General features: G+C 51.4%; 8 protein-coding genes across 8 annotated transcripts; 3 read left to right on the plus strand and 5 right to left on the minus strand.

The window, feature by feature from the left end:
* Positions 1-13: 13 nt before the first annotated feature.
* N7462_005202 (uncharacterized protein) lies at positions 14-523 on the minus strand (the record flags this gene model as incomplete). Its single annotated transcript, XM_057076927.1, has 2 exons — positions 14-211; positions 413-523. 2 exons carry the CDS (start codon positions 521-523, stop codon positions 14-16), a joined length of 309 nt encoding a protein of 102 aa, XP_056936432.1.
* A 2,847-nt stretch (positions 524-3,370) lies between these two features.
* Positions 3,371-5,443, plus strand: N7462_005203 (uncharacterized protein; the record flags this gene model as incomplete). The annotated part of the gene is made up of 5 exons (XM_057076928.1): positions 3,371-4,293; positions 4,351-4,531; positions 4,604-4,698; positions 4,763-5,092; positions 5,158-5,443. 5 exons carry the CDS (start codon positions 3,371-3,373, stop codon positions 5,441-5,443), a joined length of 1,815 nt encoding a protein of 604 aa, XP_056936433.1.
* A 713-nt stretch (positions 5,444-6,156) lies between these two features.
* On the minus strand, positions 6,157-7,266 carry N7462_005204 (FAD synthase; the record flags this gene model as incomplete). The annotated part of the gene is made up of 1 exon (XM_057076929.1): positions 6,157-7,266. The coding sequence occupies one exon, from the start codon at positions 7,264-7,266 to the stop codon at positions 6,157-6,159; it is 1,110 nt and encodes a 369-aa protein (XP_056936434.1).
* A 178-nt stretch (positions 7,267-7,444) lies between these two features.
* On the minus strand, positions 7,445-8,182 carry N7462_005205 (uncharacterized protein; the record flags this gene model as incomplete). Its single annotated transcript, XM_057076930.1, has 1 exon — positions 7,445-8,182. One exon carries the CDS (start codon positions 8,180-8,182, stop codon positions 7,445-7,447), a length of 738 nt encoding a protein of 245 aa, XP_056936435.1.
* A 422-nt stretch (positions 8,183-8,604) lies between these two features.
* Positions 8,605-9,376, minus strand: N7462_005206 (uncharacterized protein; the record flags this gene model as incomplete). The annotated part of the gene is made up of 3 exons (XM_057076931.1): positions 8,605-9,139; positions 9,209-9,252; positions 9,308-9,376. 3 exons carry the CDS (start codon positions 9,374-9,376, stop codon positions 8,605-8,607), a joined length of 648 nt encoding a protein of 215 aa, XP_056936436.1.
* Positions 9,377-9,540: 164 nt separating this feature from the next.
* dbp4 (RNA-dependent ATPase HCA4) lies at positions 9,541-11,991 on the plus strand (the record flags this gene model as incomplete). The annotated part of the gene is made up of 1 exon (XM_057076932.1): positions 9,541-11,991. One exon carries the CDS (start codon positions 9,541-9,543, stop codon positions 11,989-11,991), a length of 2,451 nt encoding a protein of 816 aa, XP_056936437.1.
* A 991-nt stretch (positions 11,992-12,982) lies between these two features.
* N7462_005208 (amino acid permease) lies at positions 12,983-14,898 on the plus strand (the record flags this gene model as incomplete). Its single annotated transcript, XM_057076933.1, has 5 exons — positions 12,983-13,305; positions 13,413-13,614; positions 13,683-13,724; positions 13,781-13,929; positions 13,995-14,898. The coding sequence occupies 5 exons, from the start codon at positions 12,983-12,985 to the stop codon at positions 14,896-14,898; spliced, it is 1,620 nt and encodes a 539-aa protein (XP_056936438.1).
* Positions 14,899-15,963: 1,065 nt separating this feature from the next.
* Positions 15,964-17,734, minus strand: sclB (uncharacterized protein; the record flags this gene model as incomplete). Its single annotated transcript, XM_057076934.1, has 2 exons — positions 15,964-17,007; positions 17,072-17,734. 2 exons carry the CDS (start codon positions 17,732-17,734, stop codon positions 15,964-15,966), a joined length of 1,707 nt encoding a protein of 568 aa, XP_056936439.1.
* Positions 17,735-22,903: the final 5,169 nt, after the last annotated feature.

Here is a 22,903-nt window from a genome sequence, read left to right on the forward strand (position 1 = left end):
GTAACATCTGTCTTCACTGCTTCTCAAGCCTTTGGCGTTTACCGAAATATCCTCCCACTCCTTCACCTCCCTCTTTTCGCTGGGCTATAGATATTTTCTCGGGGATCGGGAAGAGTTGCAGCAGTTTTAAGTTGTCTATCAATGGAATACGTTTGGACTTGATCTGATACATTCTGCCATCTGGTGACTGACCGGCTGCACCGTAGATCTCCTGTATGGTTGAGCAGGTACTATCCGTGACTTCTCAAGTACATTGAACCCTAACGAAGGGCCTTAGCCTCACTAGTCTATTATTCAGATAGTCAACAGTTTCTTCTTTCTACCATCACAACAAACTGCTATGAGGCTGAGTTCAAGGAGGGAGGCTAGCCTGAGCCGAATTTATGGCCCATCATCAGATATTTCAACTTACAAAGCATAGAGTAATGCTGGCGATGACCTTCCAGTCCAATGCAAAATGTGTCATGATGTAGTTCGACAGCCTGGCGCTTGTTTTGGTAATGTCGTCGATGTATGAGTCCATATTGGCGAGACCAACTGCTATGGCTGCTGTTACAGTCGCATGTATCAGGAGTCAATCACGATAAAGATATTTGATTTTCTGACAAAACTACAATTCACGGAGGGACTGTGCTTCACTCCGATATGGAGGGCTTCGGTTGCTTCCATTCTGGAAGTTCCGACCCTCTCTCACACACTCATCGAAAAGTAAACAAAGCTTCAGTCCAGGATTGAAAACTCAATTGGTCGATCTCCTGACAGCATATTGACGATCGCCCCCGTGAAAAGGTCTATGAAATGGACCCACGGTGATCAATCACTTCATTACTTATCGTTGGGCACCGGTCACGCAATCTTTTCAACCCTTGGCGGTAATAATGAATTGGGATTGGGCGCCGCCATATGGTCTAAAAATACCTCAATATCCAACATGTTCTTAGTTGCGCCGCGGAACTCCTCAAGCAAAGCTCCAAGCTTAACATTATCATCAACAACGCAGCTGTGGGTCCACTAAGATTGATTTCTCTTTTGAAATCGCCATCTGACCCTCTTATATAGGTGATGAACACTCCGGAGGGTCGGACTAAGGATGGATTTGAACTTCAATTTGGGACGAATCACCTATCACATTTTCTGCTCTTCTACCTAGTCAAAGATACCCTATTTGAAACTGCACGCTGATCGCCAGACTTCCATTCCCGTGTTGTCAGTTATCGTCGGCGGCCCATCCCTACAGCCCTATTTGTTTGAAGAATGTCAATTTTGAAGGGAACTATAACGGCTGGCTGGCGTATGGATCTAGTAAGACAGTTAACATCTATATGACTACCCAGATCGAGCGCTTATATGGAGCGCAAGGCCTTCGTGGTTCAGTGTCCACCCCGGGGCTTTCTTGAGTCCCAACCTCCAGAAACATTCCCAGGAGGAGATGGTTGCAGTGATGGAGGACGAGCGCGCTGAAGCATAATTGTCAAGTCTTAGCCAGGCCTATGCAACCACGGTCTATGGCGCAGTGTCGAGGAAACTGGAAGGGAAAGGCGGTCTATACTTGAAAGAGGCATCGGTGGCTATCCATCCGACACCTTCGGATGGAAATGCACTTAGGCAAAGGAAGAGAAACTATGGGAGCCGAGGAAATCCTGGATTGGGGTCGAGTAGGAAATGAGCCTTATTCCATTCTGTTTCATTTGCGGGGGTTGCCAAATCTAGGACTCTTATCCCGTTATCTTCGAATGGATCTGGTATAGCAAAATGATCTCATCGCATCTGGGTGCAAACGTAGACTTAGTCCGCCAGAGAGCTTTCACTTGCGTGTCTATTAAGGGGTGTAAGATGACTGCTATGAATGGCCTTCATGATTATGAATTGCATTGGGATAAGTGGGCTCATCAATATCACTGATGACACAAACATCGCTGAAACCAATCTCTGGGACATGATGGGTCGATTTCAATTGAGCAGGAAGCTATCTAATTTGCGTGGCGGCATTGCATTCGAGCCCTGAGCGCCGATTTTTGACCATTTCGAGCCGACGGGTCGAGTAACACTCAAATTGGGAGATTGATTTTCTATGAAGCTTTCATTACACTCCCTAGTCTAAAATCGGCTATATTTGAAGTGGTTACAACCTGAGGATGGTAATCATATCAGTATCGGAACCTACAAGATTGAGAATAGAGAAGCTTGTTTTCCGTAATTTTTAAATTGATAGCCAGTCTCATAAATACGTGCCAGAAGCTAAGATCGTTCTTATTCGACAGTTTTACCGGAGAACTCGATCAAGGAAGCAACCGCGAAGATATAGGGGACATTCAGTCTAATACGGCTGATGTACACGAAGCTCTCCTAGGGCACCACGATACTCTGCAGAAATTCCTCCTCAGTTTTGCTAGGAGTTCATCGAGCTCCGGGATGGACAAGAGTTCTATTCTCGTAGTATTGAAATACCCTCTCTGGACAATTCTTTCAAAACTTCGAGAAATTCGTCTCAATCAAGCGATAGTTCCAGTTCCACCCCTAATGTCCTCCTACCCTTATTGGATTGAATATATCAGACTGCAATTCGTCCGTGTTTCTGCTAGTCGCCAGCCGTCAATTGCTGTAGTCGCGGTAGTCATTCTACGCGCGAGAACACGCCTTTCTTCACCTCGTTGTTCTCTGCTTACAGATGCTCTTCCACTATCATTGCCTGTCTTTTTGATCTCATTCTCTTCCATCCTTCCCACCACAGGTTCCAGTCCGCAAAGTTTCCCTTTTCATCATTATCGTCATTGAATCTCCGCGTCAAGCGCGGGAGGCGTCAAGTACGCACCTTCCTCTCACGAACCCAGACCACGGCACTTTCCTCCTGGTCGTCTTGTAACCCGCTTGCGCTTTCTCTCCATCTCCCTTTTCTTTCGTCCCTTTTTTTCAACTCTTCTTTTCACTTCGTTGCCCCACTCTCCATTCTCAATCCATCCTTCTCCATTGCCATCCCTCCCCGACTGGTTCTGCTTTCATAGAATTCCTCTCATCCGGGTTCAATCGAGCTGGCTCATGGTACTGTTCCCCAGCGTCCTTCTGTCCGTACTCAACTCTATCACTCTCACTCTCTAACTGCACGAGTTGACACAAGACTCAGCTCTTTGCATAGCCCTATGTGCGTTCTCCATTACCCTCTCATTTTGATTGTGATTGGAGGGTTTTCTTTTTCTGCTGAGTGAAATGAAATGCTGACAACCGTATTCAAAGCTCACAAGTCGTGCCATTTGCGTATATAACGCTTCAAAAATTCCAAGGCTGGTTATATTGTTTTGTGTCCTTGCATCTCATTCTTTGAGGCAGAACTTACTGACAATCGTCTTGATCCAAGCCCTCAATTGTTCCCAGAATGCACCCTCAGGGCTCTCAGAACACGAGCTCCTCCAGTTCAAGCCAGGTTCCTAATGGCTTGCCGCAATTTCACCATGATCCTCGGACGCCCTATGGATCTGGATATTCCCAAGCGACAAATACATCGGGTCGTGATGGAAACGGTCCTGTGCCCCAGGTATATCCCAATCTGAGTTACCAAAGTCACCGAACCAAATTCGGCTCAAAAGCCACCACCCCGGTCACCATGAACACAAATTTGGACTGGTCGGCTGCCAATCGCGCTTCATACATTCTATTGCCCAGCCCGACTACCTTCAGTAGCCTGTCGCCCGTCTCGCCTTTTGTACCCAACACAGTCCCGGGCCAGGCTGATCAAATGGGCCAGTTCTCCTATTTGTCTCCAAGTGTTTATCCAAACCTCAATTCTATGCTACCTGGAACGTATTCGTGGCCATATTTCATGAACTACGATATGCAGGATATGTCGAACACCAAGCAAACTGCGTGGACCGCAACGGACGGGCAGAAGATGTCTCAAAACGAGAATGGGAACCAGATGCAGTACTTCCCAACGTTTGTTTCTAACGTGGATGGTGCCGGTCTATCTGGGTACTCTTACGGGGGCATGTTTCCTCAGCTCGGTGCTCTTTCCCTGCCATTTCAGATGATGAAGACAACCAATGGGTATGTTGTTCAGGATATGGAGGCTTTGACCCAGCAAGATCCTCCAATTCCTCGTGCAGTGCCCGCCATGTGGACAAATCCATCAGAGCTGACACTTGCGAAATGCCTGGAAAACCGAGAGGGTATCACCAATGTCTACATTCGAGGCTTTCTTCCCGAGACCACAGACGATATGTTACATGCCTACGCTGCTCGTTTTGGACAAATTGAGCGCTGTAAAGCCATTGTGGACCTTGATACTGGTCTTTGCAAAGGGTGCAAATTCTTCCCTCTTATCGCTTGGGTTGACCATCGCTAACCCGTCTTCTACAGTTTCGGATTCGTCCAGTATTTCAACTTCGAATCCTGTGAAAATTGCATCCGTGGCTTTTTTTATCTCGGTTATCAGGCTAGCTTCGCTCAGAAGTCTCGCAATTCTCGCCTCAAGGATCTGGAGGACAAAACATCCACCAATGTATATTGCACCAACATCCCGATCGACTGGACTGAAGCAGTAAGTGACAAGATATTTGACTATTCCCCGTATATTTTCAATTTTCGCCTAAGAGAAATCTTTCAAATTCAGGACCTACGCCGTCACTTCGAGCCTTACCGTGTGGTTTCGGAGAAGATCAGTCGCGACGAGAAGACGGGCGTGAGCAAGGAAGTGGGCTTCGCTCGGTAAGAAGACGAACAATTCAAGATTTATGACCCTGTAAATTGGACTAAGACAGAGTCGGTTCAGCTTCGAAACTCGTGAAATTGCCGAGAGGGTGTTGGCCGAGTTCCACAATGCCCCCGTAAATGAGAATGGCGTGAAGTTGCTCCTGCGATTCGCGGACACCAAGGCCCAAAAGATGCTGAAACAGCAGAGTAACGAGCGTCGTGCATACCGTGCTGGGGAATACAATTATTCAGTGGAAGTTGTGCAGGGCTCGACCCCTTCACCTTCGCTGCAGCGTCTTCAACAGACGAGTGCTCACATTACACCTAACTCACAGGGTAGCTTCATCTCCCCCGGTGGAATTGGTTCCATGAATTCTAACTGGACTCCTGCAACCTCTATATCGCCCACGTACGTTGATTTCGACCAAAACAACCCTCTTCAACTCCTTTCTCCTTGCTGACAAGTTACCACAGATATGCGTTAATGAAGAAGCCTGTCAACAATGCGCGCCAGGGTTCGTTCTCATCCCGCAGCCTGAATGCCCTGGAACACACTCCCGTGTATCGCGGTCGAGAATTCGCAAACCGCCGTTCTTTCACAGACCTATCTGGGTCATCAAAGACGGCTCGTCCCGAGTCTCCCATCGAGCCTCGCTCATACATGTCGAGTCCTCGGAAGGAGAATATCAAGGCTGGTTCGATGTCGCCAATTCCCTCACGGATGGAGATTGTTGTTTCTACTCCCCGATCATGCACCTAATTAGTCGTCTATGGGCAATGAGAGATGAGGTTCGAGTAAGGGGCTGGCTGGAAAGTGGAGGTTATGCTCCGATTTTGATTCGTGACATGCGTTATTGTTTACAGAATGTACTTCGATGTATGCTTGCGATTCATGTTTCTTCTTTACAAGTGCTCTTATTTTCTCTTCGGCTGCTACGTTTTCACGGTTACACTTCGATTGTGTTTCGTGACTTTGCTGCTTAGTTGTCTCATGTCTTCGATCCACATCTCTTACGGTCTCTTTACTCGGGTTGCACGGCGGCACCGGCGGCACCCTTCTGTTCTTCTGATGTCTTTTCGGGAAGTTACTGGGGAAAAGCATGTCTTCTTTTTGCGGTATGTGTTCGGGATGCATGTTTTTTTTCCTTTTTCGCAGCTTGCTTGAAAACGCTCTCGCCAAGGTTTGCGTAGTCTAAAATATGATATATTCCACCAAAGGAAAACAACCTGAACCATCAAAGAAAACAAATAGATGAATAAAACGGCCAATGATGCGCACGAGCACATAAAATGCAGTCTATGGAAACAATTGACCATCGGAACAAAAGAAAGGCAAAAAGAGGAAGGAGCCGATCTATACATGAAGCTTCTCCAGCGACGCGGCCCTCATCACCATCAGTACCAGCATGAGCACTTTGAATCTCTAAACAAATTTCTCCCTGGTGTCCATGACGACACGTGACACACCGAGGCTCAATTCCGCCCCAGTCTCTCCTCCAAATCCTCCGTAAGCTGATACGCCGGCAAATACCGGCCGTCTTCACCGTCCACCTCCAACCGCGGGTTAGGATGCGTATCCGACGTGCCCCCCAAGCTAGTGTAGCCCATGTCGTAGAGTGAGCAGTAAGTCAGTCCCAGGTGCCGAATAAACGCCCAGATTTCCGTATAGTGCCAGTCGATGACCGGGTGGATGCGCATGAAATCCGGCCATCCGTGGTCCGTCCGGTCGAAATGCGTCAGTTGGGCACCGTGCGGATCTGTCCGTCGAGTGCCGACGAAGATCGCCCGGATGCCCGGGTGCCGCGTCAGGTAGTCCTCAAAGCTGGAGCGGAGAGTTGTGTGGGGCGGGTCAGTGGTGTATTTCGTGATCGAGAGGTGGTAAGCTTGGGCGGAGGTGCGGACGAAGTCTTCAACGGCGGGGAAAGGGTCTGGCGGGAGGGCGTAGATCGAGGGGATATCGGAGATAGAGAAAGAAGTGGTGGCGGCAGCGGAGGAGGAGGATGATGATGATGTAAAAGTTCCATTTTTGGTTGGGTTTGGCGTTGTTGATGCCGTTGAGGGTGTATCTTGAGCGGCACGGGGTGTGAATTGTGCGTCACTGGCGTGGGGATGGAGGCCCGCGAGGAAGAGGATCAGCAGGACTAGACAGTCCTTGCCTCCGTTGTAGGAGAGCGACAGCTCCGAGAACTGGTACTGGGCCAGGGCTTGGGCGACGACGTCCAGCGAGATGCGAGTCTGGCGCTGGACTGCGGCGAGGAGCGAGTCGGGTGGGTGTGACTCGGCGAGGAAGGCTTGGACGCGGGCGTGGATGCGTGCGATCACCTCCGGCAGAGGAGGAATGGGATCATGGAAATCGTGACGACCAGGCTGATCGATACCATTGCTGGGAGCTTGAGGATGAGCGGATCCGTTCTGATTCTGGTTCTGGTTTCCGGTCATGGTCGGCTTGGATGTCGCGATCTGGTCAACCCCGCGTTCGGGAGTCGGAGCCGCGGGGAACGGGCGCAGATGATCTTGAGCGCACGTCACCCCGGGCGCGGGCGGCTCAGCCGGTCGCTCTCCAGGCACGACAGGCTCGGGCATGATACTCGGGCTGCGCGGGGGTCGCTGGGTTCTCTGGAGGGACTTTGCAGGAGGACAGTTGAGGTTCAGGCGGGGGAGAGTAGCGTCGGAATGGACAAGTGGGGGGGGAGGATTGGAGGATCGGAGCGTCGCTGACGATTGGTCCTCACCAATCAATGAGACCCGTCAACGACCGACGCTATACCGACCAGATAGTTTCGGCCAGTTGAATTGCCTGCTCTTTGGTAATTGTGAAACCCGAGCAATCCTGGCCAGGCTCCTCGCTCTTTCGGGTGAGCTCTTTATAGGAGAAGAAGAAACGGTTCGGGTTCGCTGCTCCAACTTTGCTCGAAGTGAGAGAAGCGTCTCTCACAATCTTCATATATTGTGTACAAGCCGGCTGCTCGGGGTTCTTCGGGTTGTATTTCCATTTCTTGAAATCGATTGAGCCAGGCTTGATTTTGATTGAGAGAACTACCTGGACGTTTCGCTCGGATTGACAGATCCAGAACCGAACATCGTCCATGAGGCTTGATTGGGATTCTGTCTTCGCGACTTCAACAACCAGGCTTGGCCACCTATTCTGGTCGTCTCGGGGTTGCCAGGCACCATCGGGTTTCTTGGTTCGTGTATTCAAAGGATAATTTGCTGTTCCGCACGCTCTGAGTAGATTCCGTTCGTGTTGTGGGGCCCATCGAGTAAGAAGCTGTCCGAACTCCCAAGCAGTGGTAGCGTGCTGAAAGCCTTCAGGCATAATGTTGATCGTTTGCGAGTCATAGTCATAGGTTTTCCAGTTCCCCAAGGTCGTGCGATATTCGCGCTTGTCAAAATAAAGTTGGAAGGCGCGTTCAGTAACATGATCGAAAGTAATCATCCCTGCCTCTTTATACTCCTCGCAGATCCGGACACAGGACTCGACTCCTTGAAAACGAAACATCATGAGGGCTATGTGGGCTTGGAAAGATTGTGGCCAAGACCGGGGAGGCGTTTGTGCGGATATCCAGCATTGGCGGTTGGAGAAGAGTTCGCTGGAAGAGCTAGGAGGCCCGCAAAAGAAGATGCCATACGCATGTTGACCGCCAGACAGGGCGACTCTACGGGACTACAACCGGGCATGAGTTCCGAAGAGAATGGCAATCAAGTATCAAAGCCAGCTACGGGCCCAGGCGGACCGGGGATTCATTCAAGCCGTGCAAGCTAAAGAGGCAGTTAAGAGCCAAGGTACTAAAGGGAACTTCTCTCTCCACCGAAACCATTGAACGCCGGGAAAATGAGAGAAAACAGCGCGAAACGCAACATGCGCTCTGAACGCTTTGAACCAGCATGCAAAGATTTGCCAACTTGCCATCCGAGTCGGCTTCATCCAAGCACCTTCAGCTTTTTCTTTTTCTTCTTGTCCTCGCCACCCGGTTTGCGGCCCTTTTGCCAGTCCCGCCAGCTGCCAATGCGCTCCTCACGGGTATCTTCCCAGGCCTTATCCTGATCGCGCTTGCGCTTGCGAGCTTCCAGCTCTTCCTCCTCCTTTTGTCTCTCGCGACCTTCCTCCTGCAACCGGGCCTTGGCTTGGCGACGTCGCCGGGCTTCTTCCTCCAACAGCACATGAATGGTCTTCTTGCGCCATTCCACCTTGAATTCCTCGGTTTTCAACTCCGGGGAGTCCAATGTGTACTTATGCTCGCGGATCAGGAGCCGCCGGGCATCAGCGATACATTCATCCAGGTACGTCCGTTGCTTTTCGTCGAGGAGAGCGGTCTGGGCCTTTTTCAGCCGGTCAAAGGCATCGGGCGCCGCTGGGTTCTTGGTCTTATCCGGGTGGATCAGGAGGGATTTCTTGCGGTACTGAATTTTAATGTCCTTCTCGGTAACACCGGGTTGAAGATCTAACACAGAATAGCTAATGATCCAGTCAGTGGCACCGGCATTGGGGGAAGGAGGCCTGATTGAGTTGGGGTCGTAGACTTACGCATCGAGAGCAAATGCGTTGCGGATCCGGTCAATCTCCGCATCCTAGAATCGCCTGTTAGCGAACTCACCCGAGCATCGTAGGGGCAAATCATCTGACCTTTGTAAATTCAGAGGCCTCACGCTCGAGCGAGTCGAAGATATCCTGGTCCAAGTCGTCGTCTGCCATGAGGGGTATAAACAAAAGAGTGCAATGCGATCGCAGGCGCAATTCCGGTCGAAAGATAAGCCCGCTTATCGGGCACGCTGAGTCAGCACAGAAAAAAAGTCGCGGTTAAACAGCCGTCGATTTGACGATAAGAAAAGCAAAGCTCGCCAAACCTGCACTCGAATATGGCTCCGGCTCGAACATCGCGGGGCAAAGCCCCCAAGCCGAAGCATGACTCTAGCAGAACTCTCAAACGCAAGCGCGGCGAGGATGAGCTGTCCACGCTCGCGCAACGAGTCGAGGATCTCGATCTGAAGGCTTCCGTCAAGGCTTTCTCCGACCTGCCTCTCTCCGGTCCTACGGCGCAGGGTCTGACAGCCTCCCACTACAAGACTCTGACGGATATTCAATCTCGCGCCATCACCTACGCCCTCAAGGGCCGTGACATTTTGGGTGCTGCCAAAACCGGCAGCGGCAAGACTCTGGCTTTCTTAGTTCCCGTCCTAGAGAACCTGTACCGCCGACAATGGACCGAATACGATGGATTGGGTGCGCTCATTCTCTCTCCGACTCGTGAACTCGCTATCCAGATCTTCGAGGTGCTGCGCAAGGTTGGACGGTACCATGCCTTTTCCGCTGGGCTGGTAATCGGAGGGAAAAGTTTGCGCGAGGAACAAGAGCGACTGGGACGAATGAACATCTTGGTCTGCACTCCGGGCCGCATGCTGCAGCATCTCGATCAGACGGCTATGTTTGAGACCAACAACCTACAGCTACTGGTACTGGATGAGGCGGACCGGATCCTGGATATGGGCTTTCAGAAAACCGTGGATGCTATTATCGACCACCTCCCCAAGCAGCGCCAGACCATGCTATTCAGTGCCACTCAGACGAAGAAGGTGTCGGATCTGGCTCGGTTGAGCTTGCAGGATCCCGAGTATGTGAGTGTCCACGAGGCCGCCGCATCGGCCACACCCGCCACCCTCCAACAACACTATACCATCACCCCGCTGGCATCGAAGCTCGATACGCTCTGGAGCTTCATTCGCAGCAACCTGAAGTCAAAGACTGTCGTTTTCTTGTCCTCTGGCAAGCAAGTTCGATTTGTCTTTGAGTCGTTCCGACACATGCAGCCCGGTATCCCGTTGATGCATTTGCACGGCAAGCAAAAGCAGGGAGGTCGTCTCGACATCACCACCAAGTTCTCTCAGGCTCAACATGCAGTTCTTTTTGCCACCGATGTTGCCGCCCGTGGTCTTGATTTTCCGGCTGTCGACTGGGTCATTCAAATGGATTGCCCCGAAGATGCCGACACATACATTCACCGAGTCGGACGAACTGCCCGTTATGAGCGTGTTGGTCGCGCGGTGCTTTTCCTTGACGCGAGTGAGGAAAAGGGTATGCTCAAACGACTGGAGCAGAAGAAGGTGCCCATTGAAAAGATCAACATCAAAGCCAATAAGCAACAGAGCATCAAGAATCAACTACAAAACATGTGTTTCAAAGACCCGGAGCTCAAATATCTGGGCCAGAAGGCCTTCATATCCTACGTCAAGTCGATCTACGTGCAAAAGGACAAGGAGACATTCAATCTAAAGGAGCTCAAGCTGGAGGATTTCGCGGCCAGCATGGGTCTCCCTGGTGCGCCGCGTATCAAGTTCATTAAGGGCGACGATACGAAGGAACGCAAGAATGCATCCTGGAAAATGGCACACCTGTCCAGCGATGACGACTCGGATGCCGATAATGCCGAGAAGAAGGATAAGAAGGACGAGAACCAGGTCCGCACCCGTTATGACCGTATGTTTGAACGACGAAATCAAGATGTGTTGGCCGAGCACTACTCGAAGCTCATTAACGATGACGGTACCATGGTTGCCACAAGCACGGGCAATGGTGCTGGAGAAGATGCCGATGAGGATGACGATTTCCTGTCTGTTAAGCGCCGTTTTGCTGCCGGCGATGCCGAACTTGGCCAAGGTGACTCTGAAGGAGAGGACTCAGATGCTGAGAAGGAGACGAAGGAGACTAAGTTTGTCAAAATCGATGGTGGCCAGGATCCCTTGGTCATTGACTCGAAGCGTCGCGAGAAGCTCCTCAAATCCAAGAAGAAGCTCCTCAAATTCAAGGGCAAAGGTACAAAACTGGTGTACGACGAGGATGGAAATGCTCACGAGTTGTACGAGATGGAGGACGAGGAGCACTTCAAAGCCCGCGGCGACGCCGATGCCCAGCGCGCGGAGTTCTTGGCTGGCGAAACCGAGCGCACCCGCCGTGCCGACTTGGAGGACAAGGAGGTGGCGCGAGAGAAGCGTCGCGAGAAGAAGGAGAAGCGGAAGGCACGCGAACGTGCGCTGGCCGAGGAGGAGGCCGAGGAAGAGGCTGGTGTACAGGGGCTCCCCTATGTGCCTTTCGAAATCCCGGGTTCGGACTCTGCCTCCGAAGCCGAGGAGAGAGAGGCCCCGCGACCCAGCAAGAAACAGCGTGTCTCGTTTGCCGAGCCGGACGACAGCAGCGACGACGAGGCTGCTCGCAAAAAGCGCAAGGGGAAGAGCAAGGCCGCCAGTGCCGCTGCACAGCCTCAGATCGAGACTTTGGCGGATCTGGAAGCGCTGGCGAGTGGCCTTTTGGGCTGATGTGCATATGCTACCTATTCCTTCTAGGATGGGAGATTACGTGGGCGTCAATGCTTTTTTCCCCTCTTGTTTATTTATTTATTTTCCATATTTCACCATGTGCTAGCGAAGTTTTCCCAAAAAGCATTGATCGAATTGATTCCAGCAGAGTACATAGTCAAATATCCAGCCTGCATATTAAGACTTCCAGTATCTTCAATGTTGAATATAGAAATATTCGACCAATGAGTAAAATAGAAAACATAGATCCTGGTCATTGATAATCTAGAAATGTTTCAGCGACTTCGAGGTTGTCGTCAAATGGCGATAAGCTTAAGCCCGGCCGTTCCGGTGGCGACGTTCAGATAGGCTCCGTTTCAGGTTCTGCAGCCGCATCTTAAAACACCACCAGCGCACTAAGCTTTCCCTTCCCGAATACTAAAATTTCTAGCATCCGAGGAATGCTTCTCCTTAAGCATGATGTAGAGTCTTATTTCATCCGGGATTGATTAACTCCAAGATTAGCATCCGAGCCAATGTTCATCTACCGAGCGAACCCACGAATCACCCGTTTTACGACGCAAAGTGGAGCCGCCGCAATTTTTTTCATGTCATCGCGTGCGGATCCTACCGTCCAGTCATCGTCGACCTCAAGCACGCAATCGCAAAAAGTGCGCCCTGGTCAGTTCTGTTTTTGCAAAGATCACCCAGGATGTCTTTCCTTCTTTTATTCTATTCCCTGAAGCTTCTGCTTGGCTGTTTGGAGAACTATCCGAACTGTCCGAACTGTCATACACTCGGAGATCCGGGGAAGCCACGTGCAGGTCACGAGACTTAGGGCTAGGTGAGTTTGAGCGGGCGCCGATTTGGAAACGCGGAGGTTGATATCGAGCAGGTTGATTATCAGTTGCCCGTGGCTCTGGTTCAATTTTCTAAAACAATCAAAAAGAAATACAGAGGCACACACTTAAAAAGTGCTGATCAGGCCTCTCGGTCTGCATTACGCTACACGATGGCTGCTGTCTCTGATCCCGAGAAGTATGCCTCCGACAAGGCTCCTCAGGACTATGTTGGCGATGTCTCTGCGACTCCCTTTGTCAACGCCGACAAGCTCGCACGCCGCCTATCAGGCCGCCAGGTCCAGATGATAGCTATCGGTGGTACCATCGGCACCGGCTTGTTCCTGGGTACGGGCAAGTCTCTTGCTACAGGCGGTCCGGCGTCCACCCTCATCGCCTATGCTATCTGCGGTGGAATCGTCTTCGTGACCATGCTCTGCCTGGGAGAGATGGCCGCCTTCATGCCCGTTGCTGGCTCATTTTGCACATATGCGGGGTGAGTGGCGACAATCCCCCCTTTTCGCACGTCCGACGTTACATCCGTCTGGTTCTGCGCCCGACGCCTAGCTTGGCACGCCGTTGGCTAACCTTTATATTGTTTAGACGCTTCGTCGATGATGCCTTAGGTTTTGCCTTGACCTGGAATTACTGGTTCAATGATGCTGTTTCCACTGCTTCGGATATTATTGCCTTACAGTTGCTGCTGGAATACTGGACCGAGAATTTCCCAGGCTGGGCGATTAGCTTGATTTTCTTGGTCGTGGTCATCGGGCTGAACATTTTGTCCGTCCGTGTCTATGGCGAAGTATGTTGAAACTATGGCGCAATTTTTCTTTCTTTCTTGGCTTGGCGCTGACCAGAATTTGAAATTAGGTAGAATATTGGCTGAGTTTGCTCAAAGTGATTACGATTGTGGTATGTTATCTGTGCCCTAAGTCCCAGACAGGCACGCAGCGCTAACCAGGTTCTAGATCTTCATTATCATCGGCATTGTCGTCAACTGTGGCGGCAACACCGATCACGAGTATATTGGAGGTAAATACTGGCATATCGGAGATGCACCTTTTGTCGGCGGCATTGGTGGATTTGCCTCCGTCTTCGTCACAGCCTCCTTCGCCTAGTATGTCCAAATTAGCTACGTTCCCTTATGATCGCCATTTGTTCTTCTTTCTAACTTTCCTTTAGTGGCGGCACCGAATCTATTGCCATCACGGCCGGTGAAACAAAGAACCCAACAAAGACCATGCCTCGAGTTGTCCGCAATGTGTTCTGGCGGATTGTACTCTTCTACCTGCTTTCCATTCTCCTGATTGGCCTGAATGTGCCCTACAACTACCCTGACCTGTCGACTGGGGACACCGCCACAAGTCCGTTCACCATCGTGTTTAAAATGGTCGGTAGCAATGTGGCAGGCAGTTTCATCAACGCAGTGATCATGACATCCGTAATCTCTGCCGCCAACCATGCCCTGTTCGCCGGATCCCGTCTACTGTATACCCTCGCTGTCGATGGCTACGCGCCTAGTTTCTTCGGCAACTTGAACCGCTTCTCTGTTCCTTGGGTCGCCGTGCTGGCCACCTCCGTCATCAGCGGCCTGTGCTTTGGCGCGAGCTACATCGGCGCTGGCCAGCTTTGGTCCTGGCTGCAGAACATTGTCGGCGTCTCTAATCAGCTCTCCTGGATCTGCATTGGCCTCGCCTCGCTCCGCTTCCGCGGCGCCATCCGCTCCCAGGGCCTGGAGCACCTTCTTCCATTCAAGAACTGGACCTACCCCTACGGTCCTATCTTCGCAGTCGGACTGAACATTGTCCTAGTCCTCGTCCAGGGTTGGAGCTGCTTCAGCCCGCACTTCAAGCGCGTCGACTTCGTCTCGCTCTACATCGAAATCCCGATCATGATCGTCATGTTCCTCGCGTGGAAGCTCATCAAGCGCACGCACTTCGTACGTAAATCCGAGATGGATCTCCGCACGGATCGATATGACGGCGGCCAGGACGATAACAATTATCCCGAAGAGGTTGCACTCGAGACAAAACGGAAGGGCATTGTTGGCAAGCTACAGCGCATTGGACAATGGCTGTTCCTCTAGTTTTCATTTGGTAGTTTTTGTTTTCCTTTTTCTTCAAGATACCTCTCAGCTTACTTCATATGTTCTGCATGTGCATCGCTATTAATTTATATATTTTCACGAGCTTAGTCGCCTTGGCTGTTTCTAAGTGAATTCAAATATGCATTGATCCATCAAAATCCCTTTTTGCATCCATTTTGTGCAATTATATAAAACTCAACTTTAGTCTAGGAGAGTATTTGAGATCCTCGAAAATGTTCCATAGTGGTGTACACAGGGTACAAAAGGTCCTCCCGCACTATCGCTGCATTTTGAACAGAAACCCCCGATTGGAATACATGTGGGGTAAGGTCTAGGGAGAGAGAGAGATAGAGAGAAATGTGTGATGGGTGGCGATAAGAAGGGGAAGAAAAAAAAGGAAATGGAGGAAAATGAGAAAAAGCGATACGAGACCGCCCCCTTCCCACTCCGCGTAACGCCGTGCCATGTCTTGAAAACCATAACTGTAGGGGTACTCGCGAGAAGAGATATCTGAAAATAAGCGGAATAGAACGGAAACAAATTGACATAAGAAATGTTCTCTCTTGCATGGATACCTGTCGCATCCAATTCAAAGTGAGACACCGAGAGAGAGGGAGCGGGGAAAGAGAACCAAAACAACACGACGGCCAAACCAAAACAAGGGACAGAGTAATAGGGAACAGGACGAAAACGGATTAACGTGACGCTGTTGTTCTGTAGCTTCACAAAACAAGCCGGGATATCGGGATTTTTGACGTCCTCAAAAGAGCAAAGCAAACAGACATTGAAGGGCACCACGAAAGAAAACATGAGAAACGTAACGAGATACTCAGAAATCAAGACTGATGAGTTCTGCCCGTACCGAAAACGCAAAGGCGAAAAGAAATCGAAAGGGGGTATCTCACTCCTTGTAGACCCTGCTACAAGGGCGGCAGATTATACAATACAAGGTGAGCCTCCGGGGCAGCTGGCCTGAGAAAAATATCTGCCAAAAAAAAGACATGCCAAACAGGTTGGAAGACAAAAGATGAATATTTCTCGTCGATAGATGGACTTCGGATCAGATCAGCCGTTGACCATGTCATCAAGGGCCATCTTGCGCCGCTTGATGGGGCGCGGCTCTTGGGTGTCTGCCTCAGTCGTCGCAGGGTTTATAGTTGTCCGTGTCAAAGCCGGCGAAGAATGCGCAATAGAGACCGGCGATGGCAGATCAATAGGACCGAGATGCCGGGGAATTGGGTCGAGAGGACCTGTTGTCGAGGATGAACGTTGGTGAGTAGGCGAGTGCGAGAAGACAGAACCCAAGGGTCTTTGTAGTTGGATCGGAGATCGTGGCTCTCTGAAGTTGTCGTCCCGGCTGCCGGAGCTCCAGGATGCAGGGTATGGGTCACTCAGACGATGTGCATGCTGCGGATGTGGAGGCGGGCCAGGGACAGGGCTGGCAGTGGCTTGATGGATAGGCGGTAATCTAACGGGGGATTCTAGATAGGGTTCTCGTGGTCCATGAGGCATCCGAGGATCGGTGAGCGTTTGGTGTATCGTGTTGCTTGGGGCCTCTGCGTAGTGTAAATAGGCCATCCCCCCCGGAAGCTGGGGCTGCGGAGGCGATGTTGGTGGCGGCAATCCTGGTCCATATGGTGGGAACCGTCTTTCCATTCCCGGTGGCATATTTCCCGGCTTGATTACAGGGTTGAACCCGCTGGCCATTGGGACAAAAGCGGGTGGCGGATGTGCCGGCACTGCATACGTTGGCGGTCCAGATGAAGAGAACGGTCGTCGTCCGCCTGGGCCAGGCATTGATGGTGATGGATCCATCGGTCGAGTCAATGGAAACACAGATGCCGACCACCGGTGCGATTGAGCTCCCGGTACTCGCATTGAGGCACCCGCAGGTCCTGGTTCGCCGAGTCCTTGAAGATCCGTCATCGGCCGTAGCTCGCGTGACGATGTTGTCCGGTGCATAATAGTTCTATGAGGGGGCGCATTTGGATGGACTTCGGCTGGCACTGCCGGATTATCGGCATGTGTCGAATAAGAACGGAGAGAAGAATCTTCTGCTTTCAATGGTGGCCGCCCACGCTTCTTGTGTGTGACATCCACACACGATGACTGTTTAAATAACAATATTAGCGCCAATATGAAAGCTGTATAGTATCAAATGGTAAAAACTCACGGCCTTCCCAGCAAGAACACATCGTCGACATGGTCTTGCCGGATCACATCCCAAGTGTTTTTTCTTACAGTTGACGCAGGCGGACGCGACATGAGCCTTGGTCCGGCGAGTTGATTTTTGCGTCAATGAGCGGGGCGAGGGCCCTGCCACGGATGAATCCAGACCTGGGAACGATACATATGGAGCAGCTCCTGGTGGCAGTCGTGGAGAGCCGGCTAAAAATGCTGACGGTGCTGGGCCGAGAGGATCGCCATACCTTGGGGTCGAGACGTGCGCTGGTAACGGTTCATTCAGCACCAGTGGGTGTGAAGGGGGCAGTGAACTTGGTCCTGGGATAGTCGTCGTCGCAGTACTTGTTATAGGAAAAGGTGTGGGAGCAGCAACCGCTCCAGCGGCAGTGACCGCCGAGACGGCGGTCACTGCCGGCGAAGATACCGGAGGATATCCCAGCTCAGGCTTGAGGTCTCTGGACGTCACCGTGGGCTCTTCGGCCGGCGGCGAGCCAGACATAGATTGACGGCGAAAAGGAGCCCGGGGACTGCACCCTCGAGCATTGGTAGACCAAGATCGATTCAACGGAAGCCGCTCTGGGCCCGAGTTGAACCGGGGCTGTCCGAACTGGGCGGTGGTGAGGCTCGGTGGGTGAAGCACGAGTGGTTGCATCGGGCGTCAGACAGGCAATGAACAGGGCGGGGGGCAAACCAAACGACCAAAAAAGAAAAAAAAAAGGAAAGGTACGGCCCAGATTGTTCAATGGGGATTCGGCGACTAGAGAGGACCGCGGGTTGTACTATCTGCAGTTGAGAGCAGCATATCTGGTGGATGGATCACTGGGTGGCGATTCCCGGAACAAAAAGGAAAACTAGGAGGGGATCAATCGGTGTAAGCTCGGGACTAAGGGTCTTGAGGGATGTAGGACGAGCAGAGGGAGGTGGTAGGTCAAACAGGGGAGCCAATGGGGAAGGATGAAGTATAAGGACGTCGGTATGAAGTATGGGGAAGTATGAAGGGGAGAAGAAAGGCAGTGGCCACGGCAGCGGTGTAGAAGCCGCGGCGGCTAGTAGAGGACAGGAGTGTAGGGGAACGAAAGAAGAGAGGATCAGAGCCTGGCAGCCTAGGACCCTAGGAACCCAGGAGTATAGGAGGGGAGAGAGAGAGAGAGAGAGAGAGAGAGAGGAGAGTGGAGGAGTGTCGCAGCCAATGCCGACCACTAGGAGAGCTGGCGTGGAAAATAATCACCACGATAATCACAGAACAGTCGAAGACAAAAAGGGAAGAAAAATTCCCAAAAAGGCCAAGAAACAGGGTCAAATCTCTCCAAACAATGAACGAGAAGTCAATATTCAGGCATCACCAAGCCCTCTCGCTCCTCTTAGGGCTCTTCACGGACTCCCTCCACACCCCCAAGCTTATAATCCGTGGATAGAGCAAATCCGCTATTGGAGGAGTCAGAGAATAGACTGCATCGATCAGCGGGGGATTTCCAGATGATGACAGCAGGGTTACCCATAGCCGCGCATGTCTTTCCCGTCCTAGGGCGATTTATTGCAGGATGGCGGTCGATCATCGAGCTAGGATCAGGTTGCAGCGACGCAAGTGTCAAAGCCACCTCCTCACGCCTTACTTGTGTCTTTGATGGGCCAGGGCCCACGTTCCATGCACTTGGGATTGGTAGATGCCGACGGGCTGAAAAACCGAGCATCTCCCAGCCCCTCCACTCTCCCAGATTGAGTGTGCGTGATGTTTATAAGGGGGGGGAAAAAGGCTCCTTCTCAGGACATCGACTTGAAGGATGGAGGATAGAGAAGGGTATAGAGGGGAGGAGATATGAAGTTTAGACAGGGGGATATATGGACCATGTTCGAAGCAAAAGACAAAAAGACAAAAAGCCAGAAAGATCAAACGGTGTGAACTATACATACCGGATTGATAGTGAGACCTGGCGTTGCTCCTCTGTCGGCTTTTTTTTTTGTCTTTTTTTTTTTCTTTCTCTTTTATTTTCAATTTTTCTTCCCTTTCACCTGGCGAAGGAAGAGGCCGTGGGAATCAGATGAATTATCCACCCTGTGTCCGTGGAATCTCTCTTAGGGACTAATTGTTCCGTGATTTGGCGGTCGATGTGCCAGAATCCCTGACCGATAGCTTCGAAGAGCTAGTAGCTTTCCAGGTAGCTTAACTTGGTGTGGAGGGGCGGGGATAGCAGGGAAGGGAGAAGTAAAAGAGAAGGGGCCAGAAGCAGCCCTCAGAACTAAAAAAGCAACCACAATCCCCCAAAGCCGGATGGATGGTTTCTTTTCCGTTTTCTCTCTCGTGGCACACCCGACCTGCGGGCTTCTAGGCTTATACAAGGGAGCTTTGAGAGGGGAGTGGAAAGAGAAAGAGACAGAAGTCAAGTGGGCAGCGGGTCCTGGGTCTTAGGGCAGTGGAAAAGTAGTGGTCAGTGCAGACGAGACTAGTAGCTGATAGACTTGATCTCCGTCATGGTAGATCTTCGAAATAATGGAGGGGGTGGATCTCAAAGAAGAATGATCATAGGATTTTTTTGGGAGATTCTTTATTGTATTTTATTTTATTGCCTGAATTTCCCGAACAGTCCTAAGCCCAACGGTAGGTACAGTCTACCGGAGGAGAAGGGGGAGGGTGGGGGGGCTAAAGTAGGGGGGAGGGGGAGGCAAATGCCTCGGTGGTTCTTCTGGAGAGACGAGATTTGGGGGGGGGGGGCGAAGGGAGAAGGGTTATCCATTGTCTGCAGGTTTTTGGGGAAAATCCTCAATTTCTCCCCTACATCCTTCTTGGATGGCTTTTATCCCGAATTATGGGAATATAGTAGACCCCAACTCGGAAAGAGACCCAAACTGAGGAACCTCGCACGGCGATCCAGCATGGACCGAGCCGCCCATTCACGGCAACCGGGGAACTACTGGGTTCTCTGGCTGGGGTGGCTTGCATTAGACGGGGAACGAGTCGCTGTCAGTGACACCCCGTGTTAGGGCCCGCGTCTGGTTCGGATACAGTAGAAGCGTCAGAGGATTTCAAGGGCGCATTGAATAAATCGGCATTCGAAAAAAAAATAAAGCAGGAAATAAATTAATGAAATAAAATGCAAAATGGAAAGACCAAGGTACGGAATCGAATCCCATCACATCCGCCCCAACGATATACTGTATGTCCGTCTCGATGTACTCCGTATACTGTACCAACTAGTGCCCTTCTACCAGAGGATGATTGGAATCAGCGCATTGAATAGGGCAATTTGTCAATCGAGCAGCCCAGACGGGGGGACTCCGTAATAATAGTAATAAAAATAAATAAAAATAAAAAGCAGGATGGGACTGGGACTTGTACTAGGCACGAAGGAAATAAAATCCAGCTTGGAGCCTTTTTCGGAGGAAAAGAATTCGAATGAAACAAGATCCTCAGAAAACAATAACATCACCATTGTGGAAATACTCCAATAAAAATGATTTTTGGGGCTGATTTCTGATTTGACGAGCGAAAGCAAGTACATGAGGTGGTGGGGGGGGTGGGAAGGCCCCCCCCCCCCCCCAATGCCAATCACGCCCGAGAAGCAAGGCGAACGATTGACGGATCGACGTCGGCGCCCGCGGCCATTGCCAATAGTCGGACTCGGCAAGGAAGTGCACATTCCGTTTGACATGCACAAAGTCCATGCATTTTCCTCGTCATCCTGCGAAAGGGGGGCTTGCACATCATGAGAACTGTCACGAACCATGCTCCTGTGTATTCTTTTTCTGTACATATATAACCCAGATGGTTGTTTGGTTGTACGGTTTGTTACAATGAGCCCCCAGGATGACATATCGACACAATATGCTGCCATCGGGAATATCGCGGACACAGATTCGCGACGAGTGAGATGGCCAGATGCCGAAAAGAAAAGGAAAGTAAAGCCATCCTTCATGATATCCACAAAAGCAACCTGTTAGGCTCGTCTGTAAATTGCAACCCACATCGTTTGGGGAGGACGAAGGGGAGCACCGAATACTCGTATCTATGTGCTTCCATCCTCCGTACTTTCGAGTCGGAGTATAGCTATCGGGTGGAGGAAAGGAGGTTCGGATCGAGAGAGATCAGGCCAACCATCGCTCGACAATCGGCGTACGGACCTTTTGGGGTCGGATTGGAAGGGACGTGTAAAGACAAAAAGCTCGTATTATTCCGGATGGTCGGTCGGAGCTGCATTGGACTTTTTCCTGGAGATATATCCGCACGCTAGACCAACTGTCGGTGGCATATCATGGGGAATACCTGGGATTTTTTATCAGTGCAAAGAGGGGAAAAAAGATCCGTGTTCCAGGTATTTTTTTCTGCGCTGTCCATTCGCGACTCTCGTTGCCTCTCTTGATTATTGAGTTTTCCACCTTATTTGGGGCTCCACTGAAAACCGCTAGATTGCAGTTCTAGTGGATTGCTGGAGGGTTCTGGGAGAACCCCAAGCTTTTCCACTACCCAAGTCCTTCGACGCTCCCGCCAATTAGGGAGGAAAAAGAAAATGGGAAAAAAAGGGGAGGGGGAAAAGAGAGAGCACGCAAATAACCAACCCACGGCGTCGGGTTGCGCCCGGACGAGAACTAAACGGTGAGTTGAATCACTGGCAGCCTGGTTGGCGTCCCTGCATTCTCTGTGATCTGGACTCAGTAGGTTCGCCGTGGTGGGTTCTGCTCCTGGTGTCGTCGCTCCGCATCTGGGTTCGGCGACGTCTGGAAATATTACAGGGTATGATATAGTATCTACATTGCTGCATGATGAGAGAGTGGTGATCATTCCGTAAGGGCTGGGTCCCTTGTTTCTGGTGAGACAGCAACAGGTGTTCGCCGATGCCACGCCCCGGAAGAACATGGACACGGTCGCGAACCCCTCGAACAAGCCCTCGCTCCCATGGGTGTTGTTATTCTCCGCAGTGGAGATCCTCAAGGAACGGGTCGTCCCCACTTGGGCATTGGGCACCGTATGACCGAGTTGATCCTCCGTAAATTTGGGAGGATGCGATGATTTTCTCTTATTCTCCGTCGTACGAGAAGGGGTTACTGTTACAATCAAGGCCGAGCTATGGAGTTGCAGAGAGAAGGCATCCGGGCTTATTTTGCTGAATCGTCCACCGAGGGGCTATAGGGTGGTGGAAAGCCAAAGAGGGAAGAAGAGTCTCACGGCAGATGGTTGACCCATGGGCCATGACCGATGGTCCGGGCAGCTGCAGGAAGGGGGTTTTGGGGTTGGGGAGGAAATTCGGCTCAGGGCAAGAGGGGGTCGAAGGAGCCGGCACTTCTTGGGGGCTTTTCTCCTGAGGGTCCTTGTTTGGGGAGGGAGAGGTCTTGGTCTTAGAATTGGGGTGCCTCATGCTCGCGCCTAAATTAGATCGACAGCCCATGGAAATAGTTCGCGACGACAAGTGATACCAATGACGACAACTAGGGGAGTCCCTCCATTCAGGGCGGAAGGGTGGGTTCCTGTTGTGAGACCCGGTCGCACCTCGTACACCCGGGGAAAAGGGTGGGATAAGGAACATCCAGAATCCTGGAGTTCCGTAGGCCCTTCATGGTTGTATATGGAGAAGAGAGGGATGCAGCGGGGGGCAAAGGGGGACGGGCGGGGGACAGACGGGAACAGGATCATCAAAATCCCCCTTGAGGTTGCGCAGGGTCTCGCAAAGCGGCCTTCGAACGACAGCGTCGTGTTCTTTGCCTTCTTTATTTTCCGGGGGCCGACGGCGGCATTGAGCAACCGCATTGAACAACTAGATGTGGCGGCAGCCGCAGCCTTTGGTGGGCGATCATCTTGACTCGAGCGCGTGCGCATTGCTCATCCCTGGCT

This window comes from Penicillium macrosclerotiorum (genome assembly GCF_028827735.1).
Source record: "Penicillium macrosclerotiorum strain IBT 26536 chromosome Unknown utg000003l_segment0_segment0, whole genome shotgun sequence".
Classification (NCBI taxonomy): domain Eukaryota; kingdom Fungi; phylum Ascomycota; class Eurotiomycetes; order Eurotiales; family Aspergillaceae; genus Penicillium; species Penicillium macrosclerotiorum.